Source organism: Bubalus kerabau, chromosome X, assembly GCF_029407905.1.
Source record: "Bubalus kerabau isolate K-KA32 ecotype Philippines breed swamp buffalo chromosome X, PCC_UOA_SB_1v2, whole genome shotgun sequence".
Classification (NCBI taxonomy): Eukaryota; Metazoa; Chordata; class Mammalia; order Artiodactyla; family Bovidae; genus Bubalus; species Bubalus kerabau.
Window position 1 is genome coordinate 94,664,784 of NC_073647.1, and position 12,013 is coordinate 94,676,796.

Sequence of the window (12,013 nt, forward strand, 5' to 3'; positions counted from 1 at the left end):
CATTTGCATCTCAGCCCCAGACCTTTTCTAGATGAGAGCATAAGAAACTGGGAGCTGAGTCGGGGGGCATAAGGCGGAACCCCTCTTCTCGGGTGCTAGCAATTTCGGGCTGCTCAGGGGCCCCTCTCGCTGGGGGTGGGTATCTCCTTATCTTCAGATGTCGAAGCCCCGCCTCACTGTTGATGCTTGCTGGTCAGCCTTGCGGGGCGGGAGGAAGTGGGGGAGCATTTGCTTACTCCCCTGGGCGACGGCAGTGCCAGTTACAGTGTGGGCTTGGAGATGAGGGATGGAACTGAGTCGGTGCTCACTTTTGATCTGTGGCTGAGATTGGTCTCCCCTCTCTCCGGGGGATCTAGGAACCATGCTTATTTGAAGCCCTGGGGGTGAGCCCCGGAAAGGAATGTGGATATTGGGTGCTAGAAGGAGGTTCTCCCCAGAGTTGCTGGCCACTCCTGGGTTGAGTTCTGTTTAATTCCTAAAGAGCCACAGGCCAGGGGACGGAGGCAAATGAGCTTCCCTGGCTCCTGGGTTGGGGTCTAGGATAAGCTCTACAGTTTCCCCGCCAAAGAAAGAAGAGACTGATATTGATTGAGCATCTACAAGGTGCCAGACCACTGAAGGATGGGGAATTTCACGTGCCTTTTCTGAAATTGTCCTTTCACAAACCTGTGAGGTATTGTTATTCCTACTTGCAAATGAAGAAACTGAGGTTAGAGGAAGAGTGACTTGCCTTTGTCCCCTCAACATCCTCCTCCCCTCCCCCCACAATTCTTTTACTTGGTGGCGTGGGTATTGTAATTCACTCTCAGAGCTTAGGGATAATGAGCCCTATTGAAGGTCTTTTGTCTTGTTTTTCACCAGATCCTTCCTAGCATCCTCTTCAATTCCAGCTAGAATGCTGTGGCAGGCGCTTTGCAGATTTGGTCAAAAGCTGGTACGCAGACGTACGCTGGAGCCAGGCATGGCTGAGACTCGCCTTGCCAGATGCCTGAGCACTCTGGATTTAGTGGCCCTAGGTGTGGGCAGCACTTTGGGTGCAGGCGTGTATGTCTTGGCTGGTGAGGTGGCCAAAGATAAAGCAGGACCATCCATTGTGATCTGCTTTTTGGTGGCCGCCCTATCTTCTATGTTGGCTGGGCTGTGCTATGCGGAGTTTGGTGCTCGGGTGCCCCGTTCTGGTTCTGCATATCTCTACAGCTATGTCACTGTGGGTGAACTCTGGGCCTTCACCACTGGCTGGAACCTCATCCTCTCCTATGTCATCGGTGAGATGGTGGGGCAGGGGGGCACTTACGCAGCCAGTGAAGGGGCTTGGAGTCAGGAAATCTGGGTGGAATGGTGAAGCAAGATATTCATCATTCACAGGAATTAAATATTCATAAATGCGTGTATTTGTTGGGGGAGCTGGGTGGGTTGAAGGTGTGGAGAAATTGTTCGTTCTACCTACCTCTGTCCTGGCTTCCTTAATTGGCTGGTTTTGGTTCTTAAAAGGTAAGAATAGGTGAAAATAGCAGGGTTCTTATGACACTGGTCTGGGAGAGGGAGGAAAGGAGATGAGAGAGGAAAGTTGACCCCGTATTTCTCCCTCTGCTCCATTAGGTACAGCCAGTGTGGCCCGGGCCTGGAGCTCAGCTTTTGACAACCTGATTGGGAACCACATCTCTCAGACCCTGCAGGGGAGCATCTCACTGCATGTTCCCCATGTCCTCGCAGAATATCCAGATTTTTTTGCTATGGGCCTTGTGTTGTTGCTCACTGGTGAGGCAAGGGACAGGGACAGTGACTGGGGTGGGGCTAGTGGGGACTAGGCCTGGGAGCTTGTGGAGGTGGTAGCTGTGAGAAAGAAGAGAGACTGGGGAGTAAAGGTCTGCATCTAGAGGCAGGGAAACAGAGCTGGGACTGAGGCCTTTCTTAAAGTCCTGAATGCCTCTTTCCCACAGGATTGCTGGCTCTGGGGGCTAGTGAGTCAGCCCTAGTTACCAAGGTGTTCACGGTGGTGAATCTTTTGGTTCTTGGTTTTGTCATCATCTCTGGCTTCGTTAAGGGAGATCTGCACAATTGGAAGCTCACAGAAGAGGACTACAGACTGGCCGTGGCCGGACTCAATGACACTTCTAGGTTAGGAGAGGAGATACAAAGCTGGGAGCATGGTGGAGACAGGGGAGCTGCACTGAGGGTTTCTGCTGGGGGTGGGGCTGGGGGTGGGGATGGGAACCTAGGCCTTGAAGACCCAGCTGAGTAGCTGGGCTTCAGAGAAAAAGAACAGTTGGCTGAACATGCCCTTACCTTTTCTGTCTCTTCTTTCACTTTAGCTTGGGCCCTCTGGGCTCTGGAGGGTTTGTGCCTTTTGGCTTCGAGGGGATTCTCCGTGGAGCAGCGACCTGTTTCTACGCATTCGTTGGTTTTGACTGTATTGCTACCACTGGTAACAGTCATTCCATTCCACTGGGGCTTGTGCACCTTGTTGTGCTCAGGTGGTGTTGCGGGTTGGGGGAAGGGTAGAGAAGCAAGCCTGCTTCTCTGATTCAGACCTTGTGCCCCTTCCTGCAGGGGAAGAGGCCCAGAATCCTCAGCGTTCCATCCCCACAGGCATTGTGATTTCACTCTTCGTCTGTTTTTTGGCCTATTTTGGGATCTCTTCGGCGCTCACGCTCATGATGCCTTACTACCAGCTTCAACCCAAGAGTCCCTTGCCTGAGGCCTTTCTCTATACTGGGTGGGCCCCAGCCCGCTATGTTGTAGCCATTGGATCCCTCTGTGCTCTCTCTACCAGGTCAGTGTCAAATGTTTGTTCTCCTCTGCTGCCAGAGTCTCAGGTGATAGTGTTCCATACCAGAGACTACCCCTAAAAAGGCCCTTGCATGCCTGCCTGCATGAGAATTTGCTTCAGTCGTGTCCAACTCTCTGTGACCTTATGGACTGTAGCCTGCCAGGCTCCTTTGTCCATGAGATGTCCCAGGCAAGAATGCTGGAGTGGGTTGCCATGCCCTCCTGTAGGGTATCTTCCCAACCCAGGGATCGAACTTGCGTCTCCTACATTGGCAGGTGGGTTCTTTACCACTAGCACCACCTGGGAAGCCCTAAAAGGCCCTTTAAAAGCCCTTAAAAGGCCTGTGAGCAGAAAGTGGAGGCTCCTTAAGCTCACATTTTGGAGGAAAGAGATACCCGGTCAACACCGCTCTGGGCATTCTTCTCTCCAGCCTCTTGGGCTCTATGTTCCCCATGCCTCGAGTGATCTATGCGATGGCAGAGGATGGCCTCCTGTTTCGTGGCCTTGCCCGGATCCACACCAGCACACACACTCCCATCGTGGCCACTGTGGTCTCTGGCATTATTGCAGGTGAAAACTCTTTGCCATTCCCTTTGTTATTTCACCAACTCCCTTCACTTTGCTCTTGCCTTAGCTCATGTTTTCTGCTCATCAATTTCAGCATTCATGGCATTCCTCTTTGAACTCACTGATCTGGTGGACCTCATGTCAATTGGGACCCTGCTTGCTTATTCCCTGGTGGCTATTTGTGTTCTTATCCTCAGGTGAGGCTCCTTTCCTCTGCGTACTGTCGTTTGGGTTTTAATTCTTAGATGAGGAGTGATGGGGATCTGCTTCTCTTCCCCGCTCTCTGCCTTCATCATTCTGACTCTCCTTGAGGAGTATGGCTATCCCTCCCTGCCAAAAAATGCGACTACCCTTAGTGGTGATGAGGAAGGTTAACCTGCCTGGGAGAAGATGGTTAAGGGTTGTTCTTAATACTCCCATCTTCCTCTTGCCTCAGGTATCAGCCTGACCGGGAGATGAGGAATGAGGAAGATGAAGTGGAGTTGCAGGAGGAGAAGATCCCTGAAGCAGAGAAACTGACCCTACAGGGACTATTTTGTCCACTCAACTCCATCCCCACTCCAGTCTCTGGCCAAGTTGTCTATGTTTGTTCCTCACTGCTTGGTGAGCATTGGAATTTTTCTCTTGAGTCAGCATGATGTGAACTGGAGAGAGGGTGGCTCTCCTTAGAATGGGGTGCCTAATGTTTAAACATATTGCTCTCAAGAACTGGTTTTGATGCTTTTCAACTTGACTCTTGAAGCTCTGCTGCTGAGTGTCCTTTGCCTAGTACTGGCCCAGTGGTCCATTCCACTGCTTTCTGGAGACCCAGTGTGGGTTGCAGTGGTTGTGCTGCTCCTGATGCTCATTACTGGGATCACTGGAGTCATCTGGAGACAGCCACAGAGCTCTGCTGAACTTCACTTTAAGGTAAATGACCTCTTTCTTTCCCCGCAACTAACCCATGTTGGAAGAATAGGTTCTAGAAACCTCACAGTCTCACATTTTCTTTCACTGGACAAGAAGGGAAAGATATAGGAGATACCTAGGCCGAAACATCTTATCTGATGCTTATTTCTTTCCTGTTCCATTTCCCCAGACTCTGCATCTTCTTGAGTCCCATATGAGGTACACTACATGAGCAGGCACTGAAACACATAGCATGAGTAGGAGTCAGACTCTCCCTTTCCTGGCTAAAAAAGGTTAGGAATCTCTTCTATCTTACCTTGTGGTCTGTACAAAGATTTTGCTTTGTTCCCAGGTACCTGCTTTGCCCTTTCTTCCACTAATGAGCATCTTTGTGAATATTTACCTTATGATGCAGATGACAGCTGGCACCTGGGCCCGATTTGGGGTCTGGATGCTGATTGGTAGGTATTCTTGGGAAGAGTAGGCCTCTTGGGTCCTATCCCACCTCTTTTCTTTCTTGGTCTCAAGTAGGAGTCATATTAAGCCTTTGCAGACCACTATTTCTCTACCTCACAGCTACCTTTTCCCACTAGGATTTGCTATCTACTTCGGCTATGGGATGCGGCACAGCCTGGAAGAGGTTAAGAGTGACCAACCCTCACTCAAGTCTAGGGCCAGAACTGTAGATTTGGACCTCAGCAGTGCCTGTGTGCATTCGATTTGACATCATCACACCTGAATGCTGTCTGGTCTCCCTGCACAATAATGGAGTGTACTCCTGACCACACTGAGCTAGGCTTCCCATGGGATGTTGGTGGGGGAACACAGATAGAGCTCTGTATTTATTGTGGAGTCAAGGATGTGTCTGCTGTTTCTCATCTTTTTTTTTTTATTCGTTTACTTTTTAATTGTATCTGTAGTTGCTTAACCAGCTTTTAAAAAATTATTATTAAAAGAAACTAGAAAAAGAATCTATGTTTTGTTCTTTGTTTGCTAGAGGTGATGTGGATCCTGACTTTCAGTGTGGAGAACTTCAGATAAGTGTCTTTTGTTTGCTCTGTCAGCACAAAAGTATCTGCTATGTTTGTGTGTGCTTCTTATTGGCTTGGGGTTTGAGTAGGATGGTGTAAGCAGCATCAAGTCTAATCACACTTCAGGGAACAAACTTGAGATATACTTTCTCCTTGCTACACTAAAGGTTAGTTTATAAATAAGTAGGCAACAACACTCATCTCTGGGATTTGGGGGTGGACTCTCATCTCAACACTGGCATTGGTCAAGGCCAACACTGAGACCATTGTCTTCTGTTCCACTCCTTCTAGTTGGACCAGTCCCAGACTCCTGTGACTGCCTGGACAACAGAAATTTTGGCTGGGGTGTTGGGTACTTCTGGGAAGAAGAGGGGACAGCAGGAGAGAGTGGGTAAAGGACTATGTATATGTTATAGATACTTGTTGTAAGGAAACAGGTTAGAGCTGCTCAGACCAAGGACTATTCATTCATCCATTTACTCAACAACCATATGAGGAGCTCCTATAAAATGCTAGGCCCTGTGCTGGGTGCTGAGGATACAAACATGAATAAGACATAGTCCTTGCTCTCAAGGAACTCATCATTTAGTGGTGGAGACAAGCCGGTTAGCAGGAAACAGTGTGATTTGTCCCAGGGTAGAGGTAAGTGCTGAGTGCTGCAGAAGCATGGAAAAGGATGCGTTTGACTTGAGTGTGCCTCATGAGGGATTAACCCGAGGCCTCTGCAGGGAACGCTCAGAGTCCTAACCACTGGACTGCCAGGGAATTCTCCTGAGTAGGTGTTCATGAAGTGGACTGAGGGGAGGGCTTGTCTGCCAGTGAACAGTGTGCACAAGGCTGTGGGAGTATGAAAAGGCGTACTGTATCGGGAGTATGACATATAGTTTAATGTGGCTGAAGGGCAGCAGTATGGGGTTGTGGTAAAAGATAACAGAACATGTGGATGGCCTTGTGTACCCTACCTAGGAATTCAGATGTTATCTTAAAATTGTGTGTGTGTGTGGAGGGGAGGGGGTGTTGTCACTGAATGATTCCAAGCAAAAGAGGTGGTTGGATTTATTAGTCTGGCAGCAGCAAGGAGGATAGCTTGGAAGAGGGCGGGAGAAGTTTAGGCAGTGTGATAATAGCTGCCATTTTTTGAGTGTTTATTATAGACCAGATAGTGTGAATAAATCTCTTAGTTCTTGCAATAACCCAGCGAAGTACATGTTATGATAATTATTTTTTACAGATAAGGGAACAGGTTTGGGGTAAGGAATATGCTATAGGTCACACAACTTGGAATGATCAGGGCCAGGATACAAACTCAGTTCTGACTCTGCAGTGTATACTCTTTAACCACTGTGTGACATTGCCAGCAGTAACTAGAAGAGCATCATAGTCATTTGGGCAAAATATTTCAAGAATTTTGTTCATGTGGATGTACAAGGTAAGAAAAAAGTGGCTGATTTAGATCTCTGGGCGAATGATCAAATTATTAGCCAAGATGGAGAGCATAAGAAGAAGAGCATATTTGGGGAAAGATAAATTCAGTTCCTGGAGAAGGAAATGACAACCCACTCCAGTATTCTTGCCTGGAGAATTCCATGGACAGAGGAGCCTGGTGGGGTACAGTCCATGGGGTCACAAAGAGTTGGACATGACTAAGTGACTAACTTTCACTTTTCAAATCCAGTTCCATATATGCTGAGTTTATAAACATGTACAGGAGTTTAGCTTCATATAGGTGAAGATACATAATCACCAATTGGAACTTGGAGCTAGGCTAGAGGTCTTAAGCTAGAGTTACAGATTTAGAAGTCATCAACCGACTGAGTGACTGAACTGAACTGAACTCAGAGAGCAGATGAGTATGTAATGGAAGCTGTGTGGGGCTAAAGATTGCCTTGGGGTGAAATAAACAAAAAAATTGAAGCACAAATTATATAATTTCCTTTATATACAAAGAACTCATAAAAAGTCAATAAGAGATGAATAACCTGATACAAAGGATATAGTTTTCAGAAAAAGAATATAAAATGCAAACAAATATAAAAAAGATACTCAACCTCACTTATCAAAGAAATGCAAATGAAAACAATCATAAAAATTCAGTTCTTACAGACTGGCAAAACAAATTTCAATGACAAGGCACTGGGAAAAGTGAGGGTAAAAAGGCAATCTTATGCATGATAGGGATATACATTCTTGTGACTTGTGGAGGGTAATTTGATGATACCAGAATTAAAAACACTTCCTTTTTAATCTGATAATTTCATTGATAGGAATTAAAATTTTACATATACAAGGATATTTACAGTGACAGTTTTCATCATAGTGTCAAAGTTGGAAACCACCTAATGTGCACCAGCCAGGAACTAGTTAAGTTACATTAATTCAGTGGAATACTTAATACAGCCATTAGAATGATGAGATAGCATGGTAGAATATCTTGCTTTTCTGAATATGAAGCTTATAAATCTAAATAAAATGAAACAGCATGGTATTTACTTAAAAAAAGATGAGATAGAATTATATGTGCCAAGAGATGATATAGATGGACAGAGATCCAAGACACATTTTAAGCAGAGACAGAACAAAATGGAACAAAGACCCCCAAGGTGCAAAATATTTCTATGAAAGAACAAAAGAGAATGCATCTATACATATTTTTTGTGTGTGTGGAAAAATTAGCCAGAAACCTCTGATTTCTCTTATGTACTTTTTCAGTTTTTTACTAGCTACAAACATTACTTTTAAAATTCCTTTTATAATCATAGTAAAAAATTGGAGGTAGTAACATTGAAGGGATGGAGGAGGAGGAGGACGCGGTGCAGGAGGAGATGGAGAAGGAATGACTGAGGAGACAGGAGAGTGATGTGGCAGTCTAGGGAGGAAGAAGCTTCTTAGGGGCAGTCAACAATGCCAAATACTGCCTAGAGAGTCAAGTTAAATAAGATGACGACAGAAATGTTTCATTGGTTTTGTCAGTTAGTAGGTAATTGATCATTTTAAGAGCAGGGTCTGTCAGATGTTGGGGAGGGGGGATTGCAGTGGATTTTGAATGGAAGGTGAGGAGGATGTGTGCTATAGGTGAGCATTTCGAGGCACAGCTGGAGGGAGTTGAGGGAGAGATTTCCTTTCTTTTTTTAAGATGGGCAATTCTTGTATTTATATGCTTAAAAGAGATTGTCAATGGAGAGAGCCCAATACATCCTGGCACTACTGTTTAAACAAATCATTTGTGAAGGAAGGAGTAGTTCTTTGATTTGGTTCTCTACGTCTTTTTTCTTTCAGTGCAGTGTTTCCAGATCTCAGACAGATAAGTATAACCTTCATGAATTTTTCTCTGTGTAAGTACTATACTATTTATAAAAAAACACCACTTTTAAGATTAAATATACTTCTTTAAAAAAGCTATTTGGGGACTTCCCTGGTGATCCAGTGGTTAAGAATCCATCTGCCAATGCAGGGAACATGGGTTCAATCCCTGATCCGGGAAGATCCCACATGCTATGGGGCAACTAAGCCTGTGCACCACGACTACTGAGCCTGTGCGCCGCAACAAGAGAAGCTACCACATTAGAAGCCCACCCACTGGAACTAGAGAGTAGCCCCCACTTGCTGAAACTAGAGAAAGCCTGTGTGCAGTAACAAGACCCAGGATGGCCAAAAAATAAATTAATTAATCAAAAAAGAAAACATTTTGCCATTATTATAAGTGGAAAATAGAATTTTTCTAATATACATTAAAATATCCAACTATTAAAAAATGCTTGGCTGTGCATCACCTAAAATAATGGCCTACACCATATTTTGGAAACAGTTAACAAAGTGAATAATCTCTGTAGGATGCTATGCTTGAAGCTGGAGTAGAAAATTTCTTTAAGTATGGTCTAATCAATCTCTTCAGAGTCAGAGTTAAAATTGCCCCAAATAATTATAGACACAAAGTGGGAAATAATAAGTATCATAAGAGAGGTATGCATGAAGTACCAGTCACATGAGGGAGTTCTGTGAAATCTTCCTGGAGGTTGAAGCTTTTAAACTGGTTTAAAGGATGGGTAAAATATGTATCTCCCAGATATGATGGGAGAGCATTTCAGGAGGAGGGAACGTTGTGCCAAAGGCAAGAAGATGGGAAAGTTTATAATTCTGTTTCCCCAGAACCTAGGATTTTGAAGTACTGAAGTGGATAAAGAAAGAAGGAGAGGTAGATTCCAGTCACTCTTGAACTCAGTTAATTCCAGGGCCTGCAACTAAAGGACAGGGGGTGTGTGGATTAGTGTTATAATAAGCAAAGGTGAGAGCGGGTCTGTGGTTTGTTTCAGTGAATTACACATACCTCAGACACTTACATCAAATTTTCTGTGTACATCTTCTCAAGTTATCGCTCATTTGCCCAAGTAATCCCACTGCCATAATTCTGACCTCATGAATCCTCCAATTTGCTACTCCGCAACTCTCCAGATATACCTTCTCTCTTTTTATCAGTTTCCTCCAATCTTTGCTTGTTCTCTTTTCCACTTACATTTCTGAATTTATTACCATTATCATTCTTGTGAATATCTTTATCTCACTAGGCAATACTCCAGAGTACTCTCTGCCCCACCCAGAGGAATCCAAACATCTTTTTCATACTTTCACCTCTGTAGTTCAAGATTGTTGGTGGCAGTCACAGAGATGGGTGGGTTAACAATCAAGCTTGACCAGGCCCTCAAATGTGCTGGAAATCCTCTTTTTCTCTATGATTGCCCTGCTCTCTGAAACAACTATTTCTTACCTTAGTCACGTTTTTCAGATCTCTCCCTCCTACTCGCTGCTGTTGACTTTGTCTCATACTTTATTGCAAAAACACATGCCCATCAGATAAAAACTTCCTCATCTTCCTGTGAGTTTTTAAAAATGGAAATAGCTTTTCTTTTTTTCCCCTAATGATAAAAATGTGTTCATTGTAGGACACTGAACAACTGAAAGATATAAAGAATCCCAAATCCCAACACTCAAAGATAAACATTAATATTTTGGTAAATATTCTTCCACACATTTTTGTTAAAATATGCATACATAAGTGTTTATCTTTCTGTCAACTGTTTTCTTTTTTCAATTTACATATTAGTGGGATTGGTTGGTCCCTGTAGCCATGTATGTCGCTTCCCATTCATACTCAGACAGAAACCATCCCAATAGTTTATTTATTATTTTTTTTATATTTATTTATTTTTATTGAAGGCTTCCCTTGTGGCTCAGCTGGTAAAGAACCCACCTGCCAATGTAGGAGATGCCCAAGATCTGGGTTCGATCCCTGGGTTGGGAAGATTCCCTGGAGGAGGGCACAGCAACCCATTCTAGTATTCTTGCCTGGAGAATCCCATGGACAGAGGAGCCTGGCAGGCTACAGTCCATGGGGTCACAAAAAGTTGGACACGATTTATCAGCTACAAACACATATACTTGATTTACAATTGTGTTAGTTTCAGGTGTCCAGCATAGTGATTCAGCTTTGTTACAGATTCTTTTCCATTTATAGGTTATTGCAAGACATTGGGTATAATTCCCTGTGCTATACAGTAAATCTTTGTTGCATATCTATTGTATGTATAGTTTTTTTTTTTTTTTTTGGCCACACCACATGGCTTGTGGGATCTTAGTTCTCCGACTAGCGATAGAACCTGGGGCCACTGCAATGAAAGTGCTGAGTCCTAACTACTGGACCACCAGGGAACTCCCTGTATAATAGTTTTTGTAGTTATTCAAATCTATAAAATTACACCTTTTTGAGCAGTTAGTAACTTCTTTCTTTTTAAAATTCAATGGTAGGATACAGGCATTTCCCGTCTTACACATTTAGGTTGTTTTCTCAGCAGTGTCTTTAAAGGCTGTATAAGTATTCCACTATATGGTATTAATGTACACTAGGCTGTATAAATAGTCTAGATTCAACTAGGAGAACATTTAAGAGATTTACAATGTGTCAGTGAACATTTCTGTTAATCTATCTTTGCAGACTTTTCCAATTTCTTCTTTAGGAAAATTCCTAGAAGAGGAATTGTTGTGAAACAGGGTATATACATTCTAAGATTTAAAGATATATTCATTTATTTATTTGGCTGTGCTGGGTTTTAGTTGTGGCATACGGGATCTTAGTTCTCCAATTAGGGATTGAACCTGAGACCCCTGGAATTGGGAACATGGGAGTCTCAGCCACTGGACCACCAGGGAAACCCCCACTTTTAAGATTTTGATACCCATTTGTACTCCTACGAAGAGTACACAAGAGTGGGTCTTTTGTACATCTTATCAATTTGAAGTTTTGTTAATCTTTTTAACCTTTGCCAATCTGATAAATGAAAAAAAACTCACTTGCTTTATTTGCATTTCTTTGATTACTGGTGAGGCTGAATATCTCTTCATGTGTTTATTGGTTATTTATATTTCTTCCTGTGCAAATTGTCTGATCACGTTCTTTGCTGATTTACGTGCTAGATTTGTTTTTAACTTTAAGAGCTCTTATGTTAGATATGTTAACTGTTTATCTATTACATATGTTGAAAGTACCTTTTTCTAATCTGTGGTTTGTCTTTCAACCTTGCTTACAGTACCATTAGGAAGATTTTAATTTTTATGTGGTAAAACTTATTATTTTTCCATTTTGATTCTGGTTTCAGATCATGTTTAAATCTTGTTGTGTTTATAAAATATTCACTCAAACTTCCTTTAGAAGTTTTATGATTCAATTTAGTCCTTGATTAATTCAGAATTCATTTTGGTATATGAA

The 12,013-nt window shown here is 43.5% G+C and overlaps 1 protein-coding gene across 4 annotated transcripts; it reads left to right on the top strand.

Annotated features, from left to right (window-relative positions):
• Positions 1 to 880: 880 nt before the first annotated feature.
• SLC7A3 (solute carrier family 7 member 3) lies at positions 881 to 5,196 on the top strand. Of its 4 annotated transcripts, none has more exons than XM_055565761.1 (11): positions 881 to 1,265; positions 1,600 to 1,758; positions 1,941 to 2,118; positions 2,313 to 2,425; positions 2,551 to 2,773; positions 3,201 to 3,340; positions 3,432 to 3,534; positions 3,774 to 3,940; positions 4,080 to 4,246; positions 4,578 to 4,686; positions 4,819 to 5,196. In XM_055565761.1, exons 1-11 carry the CDS (start codon positions 896 to 898, stop codon positions 4,947 to 4,949), a joined length of 1,860 nt encoding a protein of 619 aa, XP_055421736.1. In that variant the 5' UTR covers positions 881 to 895; the 3' UTR covers positions 4,950 to 5,196. The 4 variants fall into 4 exon arrangements, with proteins under 4 accessions (XP_055421736.1, XP_055421740.1, XP_055421738.1 ...); XM_055565765.1 differs by having other exon boundaries at positions 881 to 1,016; XM_055565763.1 differs by having other exon boundaries at positions 4,802 to 4,905.
• The last annotated feature ends 6,817 nt before the right edge of the window (positions 5,197 to 12,013 follow it).